At 45.2% G+C, this 21913-nt stretch overlaps 2 protein-coding genes across 2 annotated transcripts; both read right to left on the bottom strand.

The window, feature by feature from the left end:
- Window positions 1-294: 294 nt before the first annotated feature.
- On the bottom strand, window positions 295-3573 carry LOC137787793 (zona pellucida sperm-binding protein 3-like). Its single transcript, XM_068580530.1, has 9 exons — window positions 3567-3573; window positions 2600-2781; window positions 2416-2528; window positions 2230-2336; window positions 1916-2090; window positions 1710-1824; window positions 1560-1639; window positions 1388-1476; window positions 295-875 (listed from the first exon to the last, which is right to left on the bottom strand). Exons 1-9 carry the CDS (start codon window positions 3571-3573, stop codon window positions 295-297), a joined length of 1449 nt encoding a protein of 482 aa, XP_068436631.1.
- On the bottom strand, window positions 3535-20539 carry LOC137788225 (sodium-dependent lysophosphatidylcholine symporter 1-B-like). The gene is made up of 14 exons (XM_068581095.1): window positions 20251-20539; window positions 18498-18626; window positions 17770-17894; window positions 9713-9836; window positions 9537-9615; window positions 9303-9448; window positions 9106-9196; window positions 8250-8365; window positions 7832-7915; window positions 6296-6379; window positions 6084-6196; window positions 5851-5994; window positions 5481-5657; window positions 3535-5191 (listed from the first exon to the last, which is right to left on the bottom strand). The coding sequence occupies exons 1-14, from the start codon at window positions 20332-20334 to the stop codon at window positions 5149-5151; spliced, it is 1539 nt and encodes a 512-aa protein (XP_068437196.1). The 5' UTR covers window positions 20335-20539; the 3' UTR covers window positions 3535-5148.
- Window positions 20540-21913: the final 1374 nt, after the last annotated feature.

The following is a 21913-nucleotide window of genomic DNA, read 5'->3' as shown; positions in this document are numbered from 1 at the left end:
GGACAGATCAAATTGTCACATTGACTGAGTAGCATCCTTTTTCTTAAAATGTTCCCATTTCAGCATTCTCTCCTTGAGCCTCACGTCTGTATGATGAACACAAGCATGTCATTTTCAATTGTCAGTAATTATATTGACAATTAAAACTTGAGAATATAAATAGTGATTGTCTGGTTTTAAGTTACGACAGAGTCCAACTGCATTTCATGTTTTTATTGGAACAAGTCAGAATAGCCCATCATGGAGAGTTACAAAAGTCTTGAGCAAAGGACTGAGCAACTAATTTCACCGACGCTACCTCCATGGGAAAAACCAGGTCATCTCACCATCTACATCCAAGTCTGCCAGACCGTCATCCTTCTCCCGCTCCACCTCAGAGGCACCCACCCAGTGATCCTGTCCTCCACTACCTGTCAGCCTCCTGCTTTCTTCTTCCCCTTCAGATACCAGCATCTGTAACTCTCTCCGTAGGCCGTCTGATGGGAACATTGGCAACATTTCTGCTTCCTTACAATCCAAATTCATCTCTTCACTCTCATGTACTACATGCTCTGACCGATCCTCTTTGGACTGATTTGGGTCATTCGCTTCAGACTCTTTCTTCTCCTCCACAAAGACGCTTTCCCTAAACCCTGACTCATCTAAATCAGGTTCTGTCATCACTCCAAAGATAAACTTGTCTTGCTCTTCATCTGCGTAGTCTTGCTCATCATCTTCAGCGTAGTCTTGCTCTTCATCATCGTGCTTTACTAAATCCCAAAGGTCCTCATGACTTTTCAGCTCGTAATGATTTATTGTGGCGTCGCCGACTGGTGGAAAGCCATCTTCTGTATACGGCTGATCAGAGACCGACAATAATCCACTGCTGGCCGAGCCTTAAACAAAGTTAAGAGATGTAGCCATTTTTACTGCTCACTTTTAAAACAATGAACATTTTTATTTTAAAACATTTTTCCTCTTACTTGAGCTTATTATCAATCTTGTTTTGGTGCAAGCTGCCTAGTTTTGGAGATATGCAGAGTAACTTATTTCTTTCAGCCATAGTTCTAGCATGAAACTGCTCACATGGTCTGTGGATCGTCTTGAGAAACCAGGTCATAATTTCTCCAAAGACGCATTGATGTTGAGTTTTTCAAATGCATCATTTTGGGGCTTTGAGCACCACAAATGCCATACAGTCCCATTATATTAGACAGAAGGCAGCCATCTCTACGTTTGATATCTCCAAAACAATCTAGATTGTTAGATAGCACTACAGGCAAGAGAAAAAATATGCAACTGTGATTGTGGGGTGGTAAAGCAAACAATCCAAATAATCAGAGTAGGATTGGTGCATTAAGATTTTCTTAAAATCCAAATCAAAGATAAAATTTAAAAAATGACATACCTTTCATCAAGGCCCGTCGGGGTTTAGACGTCACACATTGTGAATCACAGCATTCACAGACCGAGTCGTTACCAGTGAGGGCCTTCCACCTGTCATGGCAAACGCACAAATATGATCGAGCCAATTGCAAACAAATAAAGTCCCCTATAGTGCTAGAAGTGTCAGCACTCACCCGTTCCCTCTGTAGGTGCATGATTTGTGTGTTGGACCCGGGTCCTCGGCTATGACGAACAACTTGCAGTGAATATTGACCTAAAAATGGAAATGGGGTTAAGCAACAACCAAAACTTTGTGAATGCAGAGAATTGTACACCATGCTCACCACCGTGTCAGGGTCAAACGTGAACTGGAAAGCGTCGAGGGAGAATCTCAGGGTCCTGTTTGTCCGAGAGATGAACCGAGAGCCCCCCGGGTTGCTCTTACTGTCCAACATACAGCTATGGACGACAACACAATGCTAAATGCAAATCAGGACACCACGGGTAAACCCAAAACGATTTTAAACGCATTACTGTCCATAACACTCACCCAAAATTGTCAATAATGGCATATTTGAGGGGGGATTCAGAGCCACTGGATGGTGTAGCATAGCAGGTATTGATGTAGAGTTTCCCACCAGTTGAGATATGAGGAGCAGAGACCTGGAAATTCATAGTCTTTCCAATCTGGAACACATTTGACTTGACTGGTCTGCTCCATAAATCTGAGGGTTCATAAAAATATATTACATCAAATGAGTCCGCTTGATAACCATCTAGCAACACTCTACCACCCAAACACACATTTGCACTGAAAAGATAAGCCGCTCTTTACCACTGCAATCCACATTTCTTTAAACATACCATTCATCAACGCCACGTGGAAGTCACTTGGACTTCCCTTTAGCCTTTTACGCACAACAGCGGTTTCCCATGTGGGCTGCACAGCCAGTTGGTACACATGGTGGTCCCTGCGCGGGGTTTGGAGCTTGTAAATATGGAGAGCTTTCACATACACGTGATGTTGCAAACATGAGAGAAACGGCTCACCTTTGATAACGGCATTCAATGTCGACATTGATCCGGTCCGCTCCTCTTAGGACACGTTTGGGCGATGGCTCGTAGTGAAGCACGAATTTGTAGAGCAGATGACGGCAGGGCGACTGTCACACAGGGTTCAGACGTTATGCTCTCATGGTCATGCAAACGACAGGACTCGAATGGAGGCTCTTACCTCGCGCACGGCATCACATGACGTCAGAGGATAGGTGAAGAGCAGGTCCCCGCCTGGCCGGAGAACCCCGTTGCTTCTGCAGTTGCTGCCTAATTTGAGCTCCTCTGCGTCTGCGCCCAGGCCGTAGAAAGATGGCTTGACCCGCACGACGAAGTCAATCGTGGAGCAAGTTACAGAAACGTCTGGGAGGGAAGCAAAGCCCGACTGGAGCTTTGCCTCAAGCTCTCCTGGCCGCGTGGATCGAGGTGTCCGAGGAGCGTAATACGGCCTTCGGGATCGCAGTTGAGACAATAGAGAAGTGCTCGACCTTCTGTCTTCTGTCGCTGACTGTTTGATTGGTTTTAAAACATTTTTCCTTCTGTGAAATGGAGATTCATAAGCGTGCAGTGCACAGCTGAGGAGACAAAGTGATAAAACACTCCACAAAATATAGTGAAGTGCTTTCATCGCGACAGACTGCTGTCCTTCGATATTTCCCGTTCAAGCTGCGCGTTAAAGCTCCTCTCAGCCACAGCTGGAGGTAATTAGTGCGAGGATAAATTGGCAGCTTGTTTCCACACAGTTCAGCTCGTTTAGTTGATTTCTGTCTTTAAAAGGGAACCTGTCACTGGTTTTTTTTTTGTTGTTGTAGAAAAATACAACTTAAGATCTGAGGACAGCTCATTTGTATTATTAGTAAGCAGATTGTGATAATATTAAATCCAAAATATTTTTGGGGCGATTTACATGAGCTATTTATTCTGCAGACTAATAAAGTATGTAATGGCTTGGATACTAACAAACAAAGGCCATTTCTTTACTTCATACTATACTTAGATAAATTTAATTATACTTTATGTACCTGGGAAAAAAACAAGTCAACATTTAAATCTAAACAACTATTCTAGTCTTGGATTTTGCAAAGACATTAACATGTTTTTCTTTGTTTTGGCAAACTTTATTCACAGACTTAAAATTACAAATTTACAGCACATCAATGTATCTCTCTGCTGATCCAATTTGGAAAAACATATTTACATATTATACATATCAGCATATAAACACCCAAAGGAGATGTAATGCACTTCATCCAGGGAAATTTAAAATGAAAACTATACACGGATACATCAAGTTTTAAAGACATTTCTTTGAAATTTTAATAACTTAACCAATAAGGATATAAGGTTAAATCAAGCCATGTGACAAATGTCCTCTGTTAACTTTATAATGTAAGAACTTGGGTTGGGGCAGCTGATTTTAAGAGTCACAAATTCTGATGCTCGCAATGTTTTACACAGGACTTAAATCACTCACACACCCATCAACAACCATTCACTGTTAATAAGTTAGTATACACATGTGCTTTTTTTTTTTTTACGCAAAATGATAATCCCTTAAGATATTTTGGTGAAATAAATAATGAAATAAAGCATTTCCTTCCCTTTGGGATGTAAGAAGATGCTAATGAAATTACATACTGGAGTTGACTTTGCACCGAAAACACATTCAGAAAAGTCTATTAAACCTGACAGAGATTGGCTTGAGAGTAGCTAAAAAGGAAAACAATCTGAACAACAAGTTCAGCAGAACGTATGTGTTTAAGGCGTTGATTCAGACAGTACATCATCCCACAAGGTGCCTGTTCTCCTTCAGAAGATTCAAGTACACTTATTGTTTTTAGAACAGCTCCATACGACCCCAATTAGTGGAGTAGTGCTGGTATGCCCTTCATAAATAAGGGCGGATACTGTATATTTCCTTCAGAGCACAGTCTGAACACAAGTAACCTCAGACAGTAAACACCAAAGTGTCTCAATCTGGTCGAGTGAATGTCTTCTTGTAAACCAACAAATAAATACTTCATAAGAAAACACCAGAAATCACAAGCTGTGTCCCAAATACAACCAAGTGCATTCACATTGGAGTGTAGAAATAATACCCACAATGCAATGCACAAAGTAAATGATGGAGATGCTAACAACTAGCCGAGGTAAATAACATTGCGGCGACAGGAACAGCTCAGTAAACAATAAAAGTCACAAATCTTTGGAAAAACAGTGTTGATTTCTCTTTCTTGTGTAAAAATCCACCAAGATAAAAAAAAAAAAAGGACGACAGCTCCTATGAGCGTAAAGGAGATGTCCTTTTAAATGATAAGTGTTTCACCTGAACAGTGAAGGAAAAGAAAAAGTATATTTGGAAGTGAAAGCAACAAGAACAGTCTAACTAACCCTGGACTTTGGTTCTACACTACCTGACAAAATAATACACTGTAATGATTTTGTGAACTGTGTGCGCTTTTTAGTTTTAGCAGGTGAGTTAGATTGGGACACAGCTGGAGATGAAAGGCCACAGAAAATACTTCGTCCCACACATACGATGCCACTGGTCGGCCACTAGAGGGCGACGTAGACCTGTCCGATCCGCTGGTGGGAGCTGGTATGCTGATATGTCTGGGCAGCAGCGGTCTGTGGTCTCTCCTGTGTTAGTCCAGAGGGCTGTTGGGCATGTCCCTTGACAGCCTGTGCAAACCTGTTAAAGTGGCTGTGGTGGTTGGTCGTCCTCCGCTGCTACACGTCGCTCCCGAGCGCTGAAGTTTCAGACTCAGAGTCCCTGTTAAAGGAAGGGAGAACAGCCAGGAGTCACACACAAAGAACTTGGCTTGTCCAAACTGGGTGAAAAGCACATTGCCAACACCGGAGCAAAAGCTTTTCTTTTTTTAAAGGCGTCATCAGGATTCAGCTCAAGTATACAGAGCGGAATTTAATTTAGCATCTCACTGGTTTGTTTACTGCGGCACACGGCCCGCTGCACACCAACAGGTATCTTACCCAGAATTAAGCCTACACATCTGTGTAGTTGTTTGTTAAAATGCTTGTATGCACATTTCCATTTCACTTACAGCATCTCCTGCAGTAGTTTTCGGTTGCCCTGCCTCCTTTCTTCATTTATAGGGTATGTCCTCAATATCAACAGTCCCACGGCTATAAGGACGACGGGCACAGGAGAAACCAGCACCTTCAGGGTTAAACTGACGGCCTCTGGTTGTGTGCAGCTCCCAGTCACATAGCCGGCAAATCTGCGAAAAAATGCAGATAGAGGAAGAAACGTTGAGCTGATGCGAGTACAGTGAGGCAAGACTGTCGGAGGATTATGTGATTGTTGAGCACATGATCGCTGGTCTGATGAGCTGTAACATTGAGCTAATCTCGATTCGCGTTAGAGGCATGAACTTACACGAGAATAAACATTATATTCATCAGCTGACTCACTTCAAACTGAGTGTAGAGACACCCAGGGAAACTCCAGAGGCGAACTTGATGAAGAATACGTAGAAGGAGTAGAAGAGGGCTTCGTGGCCGTGGATGTCTGGGTTTTTAACCTTGAAGTCGTCCACTACGTCGGGAAGCATTGACCTGCAAGCACAAACACAACATTTAGACGGAAACTTGAGGCACAATAACATTTGTTGACACATGGGTTCTGTGCGTGATCTCAGGCTCACCAAGGCAGGAGGAAAGCCGCCGCCACGCTCACACCCGCCGCCACGGAGACCAAGTATGAAATGACCAGGTTGCTCTTGATGCAGATGATTAGGATCATGAAAGGTACTGCCCACTGTGGGAAAAGAGAGCAGGATGTGAGCAACTCCATCACAACACATCCTGTTGGTTTTATTGCCTTTGTAGCGCCAAAAACAAGCAGAGTTGTGCTCACCGTGATGCCGAAGTAAACCGCTTTCTTCTTCCCAAACCGGGTCAGAAACCACTGCCACCACGGGATGGTTAGAGTCCCAGAGAGCTGGAAAAAATGTATCATCAGTCTTGTTGTTTCATTAAATCTCATGATACAAGAGGACAAGAGATGTACAGTTAATTTAGGATTGAGTTGTCATCATTCAGCCCAGACAGATTAGCTTTGTTCATATTTTATTTTAAATAGAGGCCTTCGATTCCTGGACTGTTTTTTTTTTCTTTTTCCAATATAAATTTGAGAAAATTCAACAGAGAAAAATATTTATCCACAATCTCACATTGTAGCAGATATTATAAAACACATTTTATATGGTGAAGGGAAACTCAAGTAAAGGCTTGACACTTGCACTGTGATACTTGAAGACACGGAGGACCTTCTGCTGTGAAGCGACATCACCGTGCAGCGCTTTGTTACTATAGTGTAACCTTTCATTGCCAATGTCTTAGCTGAAGTATGTAATATATTGTGTTTTATATGTTCTCATAACCGTTTGTTTCTGTAGTCGGGTGAAAAATAGATGAAAAAATAAAAAAAGAATCATTGCACTTTCACTGTCAACTTATTGGTGATTTCTGTGTTTTCATGCATGAATTTTCCTTTGAAAACACATTCATTGATTTCTTAACTAATAAGTCTGTAAGTCATGAAACATTAATAGTGTTGGTTAGTTCATTTAAAACTTGGACTTGCATATCTTTGCGACCTCAGCACATAATCTGGGCTGCAGCTCGGTTACATTGAAAGTTACCTAAATGATAACTTAACATTCATTTCTTATAATAAACAATCAAAGGGATTGTGGGAATAATGAAGGGACCAACCACTGCAGGAAGAGCTCAAGGGACAAAGGCACAAAAAGCTTTGTGTGGTCTTGACTTAACCCTGCAGACACCCGCTGACCTGCAGGTCAAACCAGGTCAACCGGTGTTTAACAACCACACAAGAACTTGCTGCCGACAACTTGGAAGTTAATATTAATATCAACTGTGGGCCAACACAATGGAAATATTTCCCTTTTCCCTCAAATCCCATCCTTCTATATATGATGCTGCCCAAAAATGTTTCCACTCCTGATCGGAGGGAACGACTCCAGAGCAGAAAGCAGCGAGCAAAGGATGGAAAGGGACCAATGGTGGCAGTTCCCATGGTGGCAGTGAGGGATCGCCGGGCAACAAAAGAGCCACTGTGCGACTGTCTCTGCCTCGAACTCAAAGTGAGTGTGTGACTGGGAGACAGGTTCCCAGGAGCCCAAACAACACCTCCTCTCACCCTGAAAATCTGCCCTTTCATCCCCAATCTGCCCTTTCGTCCCCAGTGCCATGCGCCTCCTCGCGTGAGGAAAGGCCTCAGGGTTTCGGGCTGAGAACCTCCACCGACACCGAGCGCTAACTCTGTGCCACACGGAAAGCCAAACGAGGTTGTCGACTGCTGTCTGCTACTGATTAGAGCTCTTACATGGAGGTCATCAGCTCTTTAGTGGAAAATAGCAGAACTCACCATGATGACCAGGAGAATATTCTGGAAGTCTTTTCTATGGCCGAGAGCGTAGGTGATGAAAAGGGCAAAGTTTCCCTCCAGCAGCTGTAAAAAGCAAATGAAGGTTCATCTCTATGCAAAGTACAGATACAGATAACATAAATACTTCAACATCTTGGGAAACACACTTTAGTTTAATACACACAAAAGTTTGAAAAACACAAGTAAATGTTTTACTTTTGGACAGCGAGCCGTTTCCCTTTGTTTTCAGTCTTTAAGCTAAGCTAAACATTTCTGGTCTGTAGCTTCAATTGTAAAAAATGAGAGTGATATCAATCCTTTATTTCCCAAAATGTTGAACTATTCCTTTAACCATGACTTCATTAATAACTTCTATATCCAGCACGAGAGATACCGAGATAATGAATCACAGTATTACCATGAAGGCCAGAGAGGTGAAGAGGAAGCCGATGACGAGTTTGACGTACGGGCCGTAGCTCATCACCAGCCACAGGCCCTGCCGGAAGGTCAGCTGGGTTTTTTTCCGCCCGCTTTCTATAATCCAACGAGGAAGAGAAGAGAACAAAGACGAGGCAGATGTAAGTCTTGTGTGTAAAGAATGTAATTCACAATGCAGAGCCATCATTATGAGAAACAATGTTATGGCATGCGTGACATCATTATGAACAGTAAAGTATGATAAGTAGGTCAAATGTTTCCCAAGACAACGGATACACACTTCATATCAAAAGTGGGACAAAGTCGTGGTTTTGCAAAGCAGACTTGAATCTTTACTATGAAGTCCTGAATCAAGTCCCAGTCCTAAACTTTGTGTTTCGACCTCTAAACAAGTCATTCGTGTCCTCGAGCAAACACATTCTTAGTCGACCAACACAAAGGATATTGTCAAATAATCAATAAGTTTATTTATTTGACCGATTTGTAGAACTGAGTTTCTCAACAAGTCCTCACTTTGTAATCTTGAGTTTCCCAGAGATGAGCCCGTAAATGACTGAATCAATCGCCTGGCGTGAGGATGAGGTAGCTGTTGTCTGTTCATGAGCACTGTTTACGCAACGTGACCGGCTGCTGCCGGTTGATGACGAAAATATGAAGAAAAATTAAAGCGTCAAATCCAAGTCAAGACTCATCAGTGTTTGTTTTTTGTTAAATTGAGTCCAACGCCCTCAGATTCATGCTTCGAGTCTGACTTAAATCAAAGTTATGCGCCCTTGTGCCCAAAGCTCTGCTTTGAAATATGAATGAATAATATTACATATTTCATAGATTGATACCTTTTTTCTCCTTCACACCCAAAAACAAGACGGCGGCACAGAAGACATAGATGACGCAGATGACTCCTGAAGAAATCAAATAAGCTTGTTTCTGAGGACAGAAAAAAACTGAATTAGCAACGACTAGCGCTCGTGTGAACGCTGTCTGTGGAGATCATCATCTCAAGAACACAAAGCAAAAGACTCAAGAGACTCACCGTCTCCTCCAGTGAAACTATGGACGCGTTGGTTGAGTTTCCGCTGCCCAGGTCATCAGGGTCAGTGGGACAATTTGAGGCACCACCGACTATCTGTCCCTGGATTGCTGTGCCCAGAACGGTGCCCAGCACCTCCACCATCATACCTGAGAGCAACACGGAAATGCAGCATCAGCGCCCGAGAGACAGACGGACGCGTGACAGCATTTTGATCACGCGGGCGAGCTGACGTACGATAAGCGGTGGCAGAGTCCCTCTCCTTCTGGTCGTCGGTGATGAACATGGTGAGGGCCGAATACGGCACGTGAAAGCACTGCAAAGGCACACGAACACACAGTTAGGCTCGTGCACACGCCGGGACCAGAGGGCAACAAGGTGTTGGGGGCGGGGGGGGGGGGTGACATACGAACCGTCTGCATGGACTGGAAGAGGCAGTAAAAGACCAGGTACCAGAGCACCTTCCCTTGCTCGAAAGGAGGCACGTACCATATCAGGAAGTACGTGAGCACGGCAAACGGAGTCGAGCAAAGGATCCTGGGAAGAAAAGCGGTGGAGGGTCTTTGTGAGGAGACATTAACGTGCAGTGTTTTCAAATAAGCAAACGTGTGTGATGGAATACACAGGAATAATTTTCTAATTTGAGCCACTACAGCCGGGTTTACCCTGCATGCTAAACGGTTTGGCACCAATCAGAAAGTGGGCCCAGCCTGTCGCTTCCTGCTACTACGGAGTGTGTTCATTCAATTCTGCCCACTGCTACTGTAGCTTCACCCCCCTTTCATTCTCCCTCACTTGCGGCCACTTCTTTTATTCTCTCTCGTGGCCGCTTTGAGAATAATCCCTCTAATCCGGCCTTGTTAGAACTCGTGTTGAGAAAGGGCCCCGTCTGCGCTGCAGAAGGGGACGAGGGCGAGGCCGCTCTGGTCCGCCTCGCCCTCGCCCCACTGGGTGTCAACGGTCTTTTCATCATTGTCCGTCCTCCAGCTGACCTCAGTCAGAGAAGATGGTGCAACTTCGGACACTTGTTTTCCAAACTAACAGTCCAGCTGTTACTCATGCCCATGAGGCTATCACACCGCTGGTCTTCCTCTTTCACACAAGCCCCTGGCGCTATCCCTTTATAGCGTTGACCATACTTTATTTGTGTGTTTCTTAATAGCATTAACACACCCGAACAGGTCAAGTAGTGCTAAACAATAACTTGAGTATTTAATTAGTCGATTAACAGAAAATAAAATTAAAATAAAATGTTTTTCAGTATTTTCAGCTTCAAGTTGTCTGCGTATGTGATATTAAATATTAAACTATCTTTGTTTTTTTGGACTGTTGGTTAAATAAAAACAAGCAATATCAAAATGAATTTGTGAATTTCTTTTATTTTTCACTATTTTCTGGCTTTTTCTTTTATGACCAAAATATTAACTGAAAAGGTAGCTGGAACATAACGATAACAAAAATGATCCTGCAGTGCTGTAAAATGACAGCAAATTGATTTACTATCCAAATTATTATTATTATCTTATAACAACAATTATCCCGCAGTCCTGTAAAATGACAGCAAATCGATTTCTTATCTAAGTTAATATGATCTCTTTATGAGCTGTCGTGCGGGAGAGATTGTGTAGACTCTCACTGGAGGACACATCCCTGAACACAGAGTCGTTTCTTTATTGAACGGCACTTCTGCACTCGCACATGGTCGTACGAACCACCCGCCCCCCTTCTCGTGTGACACACATGGGAAATAAGAAAGAAAGCCCCACCTGGTTCCCTCTAATGTCGGAGTGAATTGGGCTAATGAGAGCTAATTTATCTGGAAATGGAGGCCGTGTTGCCACTGTTTCACACACTGGCACGGCTGAACACACATTACAGACTTTAATGTGTCACATTTGGAGGTCAGTAAAAGCACAGAAAATTAACTTGAGGTACATCGACAATCATATTCCACATCACATATGCAAGAAATGTCAATGTGTTTAATTTACACACACATCTAAATGTCCCATTTGCTGCAACATCACACTGTATCTGAATACAAGTCTCAGTAAAGGAGGACACAACAAGTCTTCTGTGTTTTATTATCTAACAGCTGGTTGTTTCACTTGAATTTGAAAGGACTGTACGGGCCACAGAGGATCATGTACATGTTGCCTTTTTAAACAATGACCTCCATTATTACCACCAAGTATGCCTCCTGCTTGACCCAAGGCAACCTCTCGCCACTTCTGCAACCAAAGAAAAACTTTCAAACAATGAAACCAAACACACACACACCCACTCACACATAAAGATAGACACACCCCTATTGGTTTGAAGCTGATGGTGTGTTGTGGGTTGGACCAATCGCAGCAAGAGCCCTCACATCCCCTTCCCCCCTCGCCCCGGTCAAACCAGAGCATGCAACTCGCACACAGCCGGCATCTCTGACTCAAATAGCCACGATGCTCAAGATTCCACCGTGACATCGTGTGAGAGAAGTGCCTGTAAAATATTTAGATTGGTTTCTGTGAAAAATATATCATGGCCTGAAGTGTTGGTTTGAGAACCAGACTCTCGTAACACCGACATACTCCCTTCTCAAACACATGTATGTCAAAGAAGCTGCACATAGCAGAATGTCAAGGTATATCAAGAGCATTTTCCTTCTACATTTTTAAAACCTGCACTTCCATTGCTTCATGTCGAGCCTTTCAGCGCCGAAGGTAAAAATAAATGGGAGTATATATATATATCGAGCACGTTCAGGGACGGTTGCAGGGGCCTGAAGCCCATCCCAGCATGCTTTTGGAAAGAGGCAGGATACTCTGGACAGGAAGCCAGCTGGTCGCCAGTGCAACACGAACAATAATCAAACACATTGTGATGTCATAAGAGGAATGGTCATAAATGGGAGGTACATTCCTTCCCGCTGGTTGCAGCAAGGACTGCAACCAGCATGACATCCCAGTGACAAAGACTACAAGTCCCACTCAGCAGTGCAGGCAGGGGAAGGCGGCTGCACAGCTGAAAAGGATGAGGCTGATGAGCCTGAAGGGAGCTGGTGTGAGGTGGAAGACGGAAGGACTTATGTTTGTTTGTTTGGTACAACAACTGTGGTTGGAATTAAGTTTATTTTTTGGTTAAGAACGATTTAAATACAGAAACTTTAACTTAAAGAAACCCTCGCCTGTCCTTATTTGTGTACCAACGCCTCACCTCATGATCCCGACCTCTCGAGACGTCACAGTGGTGGAGAATGCAGGCATGAGCGAATGTCCCTCAGTGAGTTGACCATTCGTTTTGCACAAGTAAGAATCGGTGACAACGCGATGGAGGAAATGCTACAGCTGCTGGCGCAAAGCACCAAGCTCCAGGTGGAGACGAACAAGGCCCTGCTGGAGGAGCAAAGAAAAGCCAACATGTTAAAGGAGGAGGAACTGGAGCTACAGAGAAGTCAGCTTCACAATGCAAGATCACCGAACCCTAACCCGGTAATCCGGGCCAGTGATTTTATCCCTAAAATGGGACCCTCTGATGATCCAGAAGCCTATCTGCATGCGTTTGAAAATGCAGCAACCAGAGAAAAATGGCCGGAAGACCAGTGGGTTGGTATCCTTGCTCCGTTCCTGTCCGGTGAGTCACAGAAGGCTTTTCAAGATTTGGATAGCTCCATAGCAAATGACTATGATGCCCTTAAAGAGGAAATATTAAGTAGAATAGGACTTACTAAGTTTGGAATGGCCCAACGGTTCCACAATTGGGGCTTTAGGAATGACCAACCACCCAGGGCCCAGATGCATGAGCTAATACGCATCACAAAGAAATGGCTTGATCCAAATAAAATCTCTGCCGCAGCTATAGTGGAAGCTGTTGTGGTAGATCGCTATTTACGGGCACTGCCCTATGAAGCAAAGAGGGTCGTTGGCCTCAGCGCTCCAGCTACGGCCGTTGCCCTGGTGGAGGCAGTTGAACAATACCAGGCCACTAATGAAATGCTCCGCATGGGGAAAAAGGAGCCACCCATGTTGCAAGCAAGACCAGTAAATCAAAATCCCCAGCCCGTAAGATTCGCCCAAAGTAACGCCAGCCAGCAGATACAGGGACATTATCAGGCTGAGCGAGAGAAAAAAAAATTCATGCTAGAGAGGGGTACGCTGAAATGCTACAGATGCGGGGAGCCCGGACATATTTCACGGCAGTGCAATAAAGGGGACGAACCAATGCCGACAGCAGAGTCTGCGAGCAGCCAGCCTACACACCTCTATGCCTCCTTGATGGAGGGTACAGAGCACAAAGCTTTTACGTGCCCTGTGAAGCTTAATAATCAGGATGTGGAAGCTTTACTGGATTCCGGAAGTAATTATACACTAGTCCACAAACCGTTAGTCGAGGGAGTAGACTGGCTTCAGGAAGGGACACGACCGGTGTCGTGTGTCCATGGTGATACACGCCAGTATCCTACCTGTACGCTGAAGCTAATCACAACACAAGGCAGGTGCGAAGTCAACGCGGGGGTGATAGATTCCCTGCCTGTCCCTCTTTTAATTGGAAGAGATTGTCCCCTGTTCCTACGGCTCTGGAGAGAGGTCCAGGAGAGACGGTCGAGGGAGACAGGACACTCCAGAGGTAACGGTAGACTGAAATGTAGATCAAAGAGTGTGTCCAAGACTGGTTTAACCCTTACCTCTTCTCCAGTGAATGTTTTTCTCGGTGCGGCAGAATCGACCAGCGAGGGGGACCCAGCCTCAGAAGGCCCAGAGGAGCCCCAAGGAAGCCCTCAGCCGTCACCAAGCGAGGAAGAAAGACCAACAGCTGAGGCCCCACTCACAGGCCAGTATGGTACGGCTCAACTCAATGACCCCGCATTAATGAATGCATTGCGAAGTGTGAGAGTAATTGAAGGGGTGGATCAAGACCAGGGAGGCAGTGTAACTTACCCTCATTTTGCAGTGAAGAACGGCCTACTGTACCGAGTAATCAAAGTACGAGAGGAGGTAACAGAGCAGCTATTAGTGCCGAAGTCCTTTCGCGCTACTGTATTACAACTGGCCCATACCCACCTGCTTGGTGCCCATCTAGGAATGGAAAAGACCAAAGATAGAATTCTTAAGCGGTTCTTCTGGCCAGGCCTTCACAAGGAAGTTGAAAACTATTGCAGAAGTTGTCCCGAATGTCAGCTTGTGGCCCCTCGACCCTCATTTAGAAATCCCCTGATTCCCCTACCCATCATTGAGGTCCCCTTTGAAAGGATTGGGTTAGATATTGTGGGTCCCCTACCCAAGAGTGCTCGGGGTCATCAGTATATTCTGGTCCTAGTGGACTATGCTACCCGGTACCCCGAGGCTATACCCCTCAGAAAGGCTACAGCCCAGCAGATCTCCAAAGAACTGTTCCTCCTAAGCAGCAGAGTAGGACTTCCAAAAGAGATACTGACAGATCAGGGAACCCCTTTTATGTCACGTGTCACTAAAGGCCTGTGCGCCCTCCTAAAGATCAAGCACCTCAGAACGTCAGTGTACCATCCACAAACGGACGGACTGGTAGAGAGGTTCAACAAGACGCTTAAAATGATGCTAAGGAAGACCATTGAAAGAGATGGCCGTAATTGGGATCAACTCCTCCCATACCTGATGTTTGCCGTTAGGGAGGTTCCCCAAGCATCTACAGGCTTCTCACCTTTTGAGCTCTTGTACTCGTACAAACCCAGGGGGATACTGGACCTGGCGAAAGAATCCTGGGAAAAACAGCCGTGTCCTCACCGCACGGTTATTGAGCATGTGGAGGCCATGAAGGACAGAGTGAGTGCCATTTATCCCATTGTCAGAGAGCACATGGAAAAAGCTCAGAAAGAACAGCAATTGTCCTATAACCGCCCTGCGCAGCCCAGAGAGTTCAGGCCAGGAGATCGGGTCCTGGTGCTGGTACCCACCACGGAATGTAAATTTTTAGCAACGTGGCAGGGTCCTTATGAAATTATTGAAAGAGTAGGAGAGGTGAACTACAGGGTAAAGCAGCCAGGGAGGAGGAAACCCGAACAGCTGTACCACGTAAACCTGTTGAAGAAATGGCACTCTGCAGATGTCCTATTAAGCTGTTTACCTCCAAAAGACATAGGAGCTGCACCAAGAGAGGTCATACAAGTGGGCCCGGATCTGTCCCCCCAGCAACGACAGGAGTGCATGGAGCTGGTGGATCGTAACAGAGAAGTGTTCTCAGCTAAGCCCGGCACAACGCACCTCGCTGTACATGAAATCCGCACCAAGCCGGGTAAAGTAGTGAATCAGCGTCCCTACAGAGTGCCAGAGGCACATAAGGTAACAATTCAGGAGGAGGTTAAAAAGATGCTGCAGCTGGGGGTTATTGAAGAATCGCATAGTGCCTGGGCTAGCCCTATCGTACTGGTCCCCAAACCAGATGGGTCAACTCGGTTCTGCAATGACTTTAGGAAGCTAAATGAGATATCAGAGTTTGATGCTTACCCCATGCCCCTTGTGGACGAATTGATAGATCGCCTGGGAATGGCTCGCTTTATCACGACACTGGATCTCACAAAGGGATACTGGCAAGTCCCGCTTTCCCCAGCCTCCAAGGAGAAAACGGCCTTTGCAACAAGTGAGGGGCTTTTTCAGTACACCAAACTACCATTTGGGCTGCACGGGGCCCCTGCCACCTTCCAGCGGCTCATGGACAGGGTCCTGCGACCCCACAAGAAGTATGCAGCAGCCTACTTAGATGACATAGTAATACATAGCACCGATTGGGAAAGTCATTTGCCCCAGGTACAGAAGGTGCTGGAAGCTCTTCGCGAAGCAGGTCTCACAGCTAACCCCAGCAAGTGTAGGTTAGCCTATAGCGAGACCAAGTACCTTGGATATACAATAGGGCGGGGACTAGTCAAACCACAAGAGGCTAAATTGAGGGCCATCCAAGACTGGCCGCGCCCTGTAACCAAAAGACAAGTGAAGTCTTTTATAGGGCTGGCAAACTACTACAGGCGCTTTGTTCCTAACTTTTCTGATCTTATTGCCCCTCTAACAGACCTAACGGCTAAGAGACAGCCCCGAATGATGAAGTGGTCCCAGGAGGCAGAGGAGGCCTTCATGAGCCTCAAGAAGGCCTTGTGTTCCCACCCCGTGCTCGCCGTCCCAGACTTTAACAGAGAGTTTGTGGTGCAGACAGACGCCTCAGAAGTGGGTCTGGGGGCGGTACTCTCCCAGGTACAGCAGGGGGAGGAGCACCCCATCCTCTACAGTAGCAGAAAGCTATTGTCACATGAGAAGAGATACTCTACACTGGAGAAAGAATGTCTGGCAGTCAAGTGGGCCCTCGAAACCCTGCGCTATTACCTGGTTGGGCGGAAATTCACACTGATCACGGACCATGCGCCTTTGCAGTGGATGGCAAGAAATAAGGAAACCAACAGTCGGGTAACAAGATGGTTTCTCAGCCTTCAAGCGTTTAACTTCTGTGTTGTTCACAGGGCAGGCCGGAACCATGGGAATGCCGATGCCCTCTCACGACGAGATGTCCTGTGGGCCTTGTCTGGTCCTGCGGAGGCCTCAAGCCAGTGGAGGGGGAAATGTGATGTCATAAGAGGAATGGTCATAAATGGGAGGTACATTCCTTCCCGCTGGTTGCAGCAAGGACTGCAACCAGCATGACATCCCAGTGACAAAGACTACAAGTCCCACTCAGCAGTGCAGGCAGGGGAAGGCGGCTGCACAGCTGAAAAGGATGAGGCTGATGAGCCTGAAGGGAGCTGGTGTGAGGTGGAAGACGGAAGGACTTATGTTTGTTTGTTTGGTACAACAACTGTGGTTGGAATTAAGTTTATTTTTTGGTTAAGAACGATTTAAATACAGAAACTTTAACTTAAAGAAACCCTCGCCTGTCCTTATTTGTGTACCAACGCCTCACCTCATGATCCCGACCTCTCGAGACGTCACAACATCTATACATACAATAGGTTCGACAATATGCTGTCGACTGCGCTGCAATCGTACTTTACTCTTCCACCGATCTGCTGGTAGAGCTGACGCCCCGAGAAACGCAGCAATGCGCCAACAACGCAGTGAAGGAGAACACGTCAAGTAAGGAAACACGGGTGCATTCAAAGTAAATGTTAAGATTTTGTTGTATTAGGTTTTAATCTTCTCTTTCTCTTGGAAGGTATGAAGTATGTTTAAGTCAAAAGGCTCGGGCCTTCAAGTCCAAGTCCAGTTGCAGATCTTTTTGATTTTTCTCTTGTCCTAATCATGCGACTCCCTCACTGCTTCATTCTCACAGTCTTACCACTTATTCCTCCTCAAGACCCTGTTGCCATGGATACGGCTCATGAGCAGTGTTTTTTTCGTCGGTACATTTGCCTCACAATGTGCACCCAACTCTCATCAAGCTCTCCTACTCATTTCCACTCGTTCATCATCTCGCTTGATATGCCCTCTGCTCTGTGGACCGGTCCTGAAGAGCCCGTTCAAACACCTACCAGGGCATCATGCGGCCGATGCCGGTCCATCGACTCCGGCTCACCAGGAAGCCCACTGTGGGGTCCGTGACGGCGTCCCAGGCTCGGCCCACGAAGAGGATGATAGAGGCATGGAAGGGATCCAGCTGATGGGGGGAGAACGTGGAGGAAGAGTGAGACAGGGAACCAAAACAAAGAGGGTGCTGAATACTACCTCATATGGCTGGCGAGCGACTTAAAAGAGCACCACGAGGTTATGGTGACAACCCGAGGCTTTGTAACTGCAGCAGTGAAACACACAACTGTGTCTTTTGCTTAAGAACAACGTAGCATTCAAAGCCACTGTGATGGTCTCGTCTCTTGAGCTGAAAGCTGTTATTTAAGTTCCCACTCGTATACAGTGGAAAAGTCTAATTTGCTAATTGAGTCACAAAGCAAAGCGGTAGGAGTCCAGGTTAATGCGCTTCACCGGCTACTGCAGGATGAAGATGGTTAAAGTGATACGAGGCTCAGATGAGCGAACACAGGGCAGGGGTTGACCTTGAAGTTGATCTGACTGGGAAAAATTCAAAGAGAAGGAAATGAGTCGCCGACTGAACTCTGTTTTGAAGAATCTGGACGACAAAGGACATTTCATTTACCACTCAAAAGTATTCCTACAATGTTTTCCAGCAAGGAAATCAGTGTTTTTGAGGTGTGACAAGTGTGATTTCTCTCCTTGTGTGTGTGTGTGTCTCTTGTCAAATCACCTGAGCCACATCCAGCAGGTAGATCTGGAGGAAGAAGCCCAACGCGCTGCCTGTGATCTGGTAGGGAGCCCCGCCGATGGCATAGCACAGTTTATTCCACACAGTCAGACGAGTTCTCTGTTCCTTTGGCTGGAAGACAATGAGAGGACAGAGGAGATATGTCAGGCAGTAAGCTTTGTCTTTATAACAACACTAAAATGATTATCTCTCCAGAGGAGATCTGAATTGAGGGATCATCATCTTCAGATTTCATCGAGAGTTAATTTATCCCCTTTTTCTGCTTCAACTACCTCCGGCCTTCAGACACTTTGGGCATAACTGATGCAGTGTTAAACAACCTGCTGCCACGAGGGAATGAGATTGGCCAATTTCTCTCACCCCACCGCTCAGAACGACAGATTAGAGGCAAATCCCTGATGCGGTCCGGGCGTACTGCAGTCACACAGTGGCGTGAAACTATAAGGTTACTGGAGTTCATTCACTCTCGCACTACACCAGAGACAATCCAGCGCTGCCATTGGCTCCATCAATAGGATGTTGGAGGTAGTGTGACATTACATGCCGAGCAGCCAACAGTCAGCAGACAGCTTAGAGTCTCCTCACATCCGGCAGCCACAGCCAATCAGCTGGAACGGTGGGATGATGTCAGCAAAGGGGCTCTCGACATCACGATTCACATCCACAACCGACACAAGATCGCCAACACCTCATGTTGGGAGCTGCCTTCTCAAAAATCATGAAGGAGCAATGTTCTCTTCCCTCAGCGTAACAAGACCCCGCTGCGCTATATATATATATATATAATTATCGGGTGAAAATAGAATTAAAGATACATGAAGGAATACAGTCTGTGACCTTTGATGACTGATGAGGAATACCCCTCACCTACACACAGGAATCAAGGAAATAACTGGAGACAACTTCAAGATAATACACACAATTGTATAACCTCTTATTAAAAGAGAAACACTTGTGTGTATTTTCATCACAGATTTCAAATCAGTTAAATGTTCTTGTTGAAATGTCTCAACGCAGTGGGAATGCCACCTCATTTTCCGTCAGCCCTGGAGATGAATTCAAGGTACATTTTAATTAAATTTGACTAGTTGGGTTGAACTTAGTAGGCTGCATGCTCTTGTAGATGTGAAATGCAGACAGCACAGACAAAGGACGTGGAAGGTGTTTAGGCTGGAGGTAATATGTTTCATAGAAAAAGGTGTGACAGCAGAGCATTTCATCCAACACTTCAATCATCTTGAGCCCTGCATGAGACGCGGGTTGAGTCATCGAAGGCGTTCAGACATACGCACACAGCTCTCTGCACAGAGCAGGCTGGCTGCTTTTAAACATGATTGAACACACACTTTCTTTCTGAATCTCAAACCAAATGAATCCCACGGCGCTGGAGCAGCCTGCCACGCCACGTTTCTGCAGCACATCCCCAGAGGCTGCTATTTTTAAAACAAGACTGAGCGGTTCAAATCAAGTGTTCAATTAAGATGTAGTCCCTTTAAAGCCGGTAACGTTACAAGAGCCGCACGAGCAGCTGCCCGCGGACAGATGGACACACCGGGTGAGGTTCAAATGGAGAGGACACGTCCCTCAAGGAGCGCGGTTCAGACGCCGAGAGGAAGTATCGTTCATTTCGTTTCAGGCGTCTTTTTTACGCGCACGAATAAAAGGGATTGAACACATTTTGATAACCACATGAATCCAAAAAAAATTAAATATATAAGGCTTGGCCTGCTCTTACCTTTACTGTCTTGATCTGTGTATTAATAGGCTTGACTGGCAGTAAACTCGCCGCGTACTGCTCGGCGCCCTCTCCTCGTGCCATTGTGCTTTCCGGAAGATGAATAAATCTATAGGTGTGCTTATTTAGATATCGTGATATGTATCAGATAAAACCCGCTCCGTGGCTTCATCGTGTCGCGCGCATTGCTCTGACTGTCTCTGAGTGAAAGTGTCTCGTGCTCTGTGTCCTCCATCGGCTCATTCATTCTACTACGCCTACGTCATAATGCAATGTCGCGTCATCGCGTTTGCTCTATCGACACAGCACAGGCACAGTATCATAGAGCATGGTTGGGTTATGCATAATGAGTTGAATCATCACTCATTATGCATAACCCAAGGGAATGGCGACTCATGCAGGGCTCAAGATGTCTTCAGTCAAAGTAAAGACTGGATCATACGGAGACAAAGTTTGATGGACGAGTTGGGTGGAGAGAGTCATCTTGAGGCAGTTATTGTGTGGACTCATCTGAAAACAAAAGGTCACCTGATGGCTTTCACTTCCACCTCTGTGATGATCAAAAAAATATAACAGTTTGCAGGTCAAGTTTTCAGTTCAGTGTTTTTCCTTTTCAATTTAAGACTGAAAGTCGTGGATGCAAGTTGAGGTTGAACAGGTCGTCTTCTTTGTTTTATGGACTTTGTGTTAATACCCTCTGAGCCATTTACCATGGCAACAATATATATATATATATATATATATATATATATATATATATATATATATATATATATATATATATATATATATATATATATATATATATAATAGACACCCTTGTGTCTATTTGCACACACCCATCAAATAAAACCGAGAAGGAAAAGCAACTGAAATAATAAATGTATTTACCTTCCCTATAGTTATTTAATCTGCTGACTCTTGTTGACCTCCATAACCTGCTATATAACGGCACATAAAACAGCAAATAAAACATGTAAATGCGATGCCAATTTACTGCTCCTTCTTCAAACAAGACATGTACACACACACACACACACACACACACACACACACACACACACACACACACACACACCTGGCACATGCCACCGGTGCTGTTTCCAGCCAACCTTGTTAAAGTTGACTGAAGGAGGAAAGCTTTGAAGACGAGTGTGTTATAGTTTGTGAAAGCTTTGTGGGAATCCAGAAGTGTGAGTCAAGTTCAGGACTTTGTATAAAAACAGAGATACAAACTTTGTCATCTGTTGACATCTCAGCCACTGGCGATGCCAGCAGACGTCATTCTCGGAGGAAAAGGATACTCTGAGTCTTTCTCCACTGTGTTGCTGTTTAAGTCTCTGCAGGTTTTCTTGTTCACTCTCTGGGTTTCCCCTTGTTGTTCATTAACCCAGCAACGGTGAAACGAGGCCTGGCCTGCTGGAGGTGAGGGGAATTTACTCTGTTTGTGACAAACATTAACCGACAACATCTTGATCCCGCAGATTCGTTTCCAGGAAGTGGAAGTAGCCAACCTTTACACTTTGTGTAAATGAGTAACTATGACTTTGCATACTTTTACTATCCCTTTAACCAAATATTTTATTTTAGTCAAAGTGCAATCACATAGAGACATAATCAACCAGAATGGGATCAAATTCAATTGTGTAACTAACACGTTCAC

Source organism: Clinocottus analis, unplaced genomic scaffold (assembly GCF_023055335.1).
Source record: "Clinocottus analis isolate CAN_PGR_092001 unplaced genomic scaffold, fCliAna1.0.p SCAF_17, whole genome shotgun sequence".
NCBI lineage: Eukaryota > Metazoa > Chordata > Actinopteri > Perciformes > Cottidae > Clinocottus > Clinocottus analis.
This window is presented reverse-complemented; position numbering and strand designations above follow the sequence as displayed.

Coding starts and splice junctions, on each gene's coding strand:
- LOC137788225 (XM_068581095.1), bottom strand. CDS start 20,334: ATGGCACGAGGAGAGGGCGCCGAGCAGTACGCGGCGAGTTTACTGCCA. Junction 9,616..9,712: donor TCTTCCAGTCCATGCAGACG/GTTCGTATGTCA, acceptor GTGCCTTTGCAG/TGCTTTCACGTGCCGTATTC. Junction 8,366..9,105: donor GGGTGTGAAGGAGAAAAAAG/GTATCAATCTAT, acceptor GTTGGATTATAG/AAAGCGGGCGGAAAAAAACC.
- LOC137787793 (XM_068580530.1), bottom strand. Junction 2,529..2,599: donor CATGTGATGCCGTGCGCGAG/GTAAGAGCCTCC, acceptor CCTGTGTGACAG/TCGCCCTGCCGTCATCTGCT. Junction 1,477..1,559: donor TGCACCTACAGAGGGAACGG/GTGAGTGCTGAC, acceptor TTGCCATGACAG/GTGGAAGGCCCTCACTGGTA.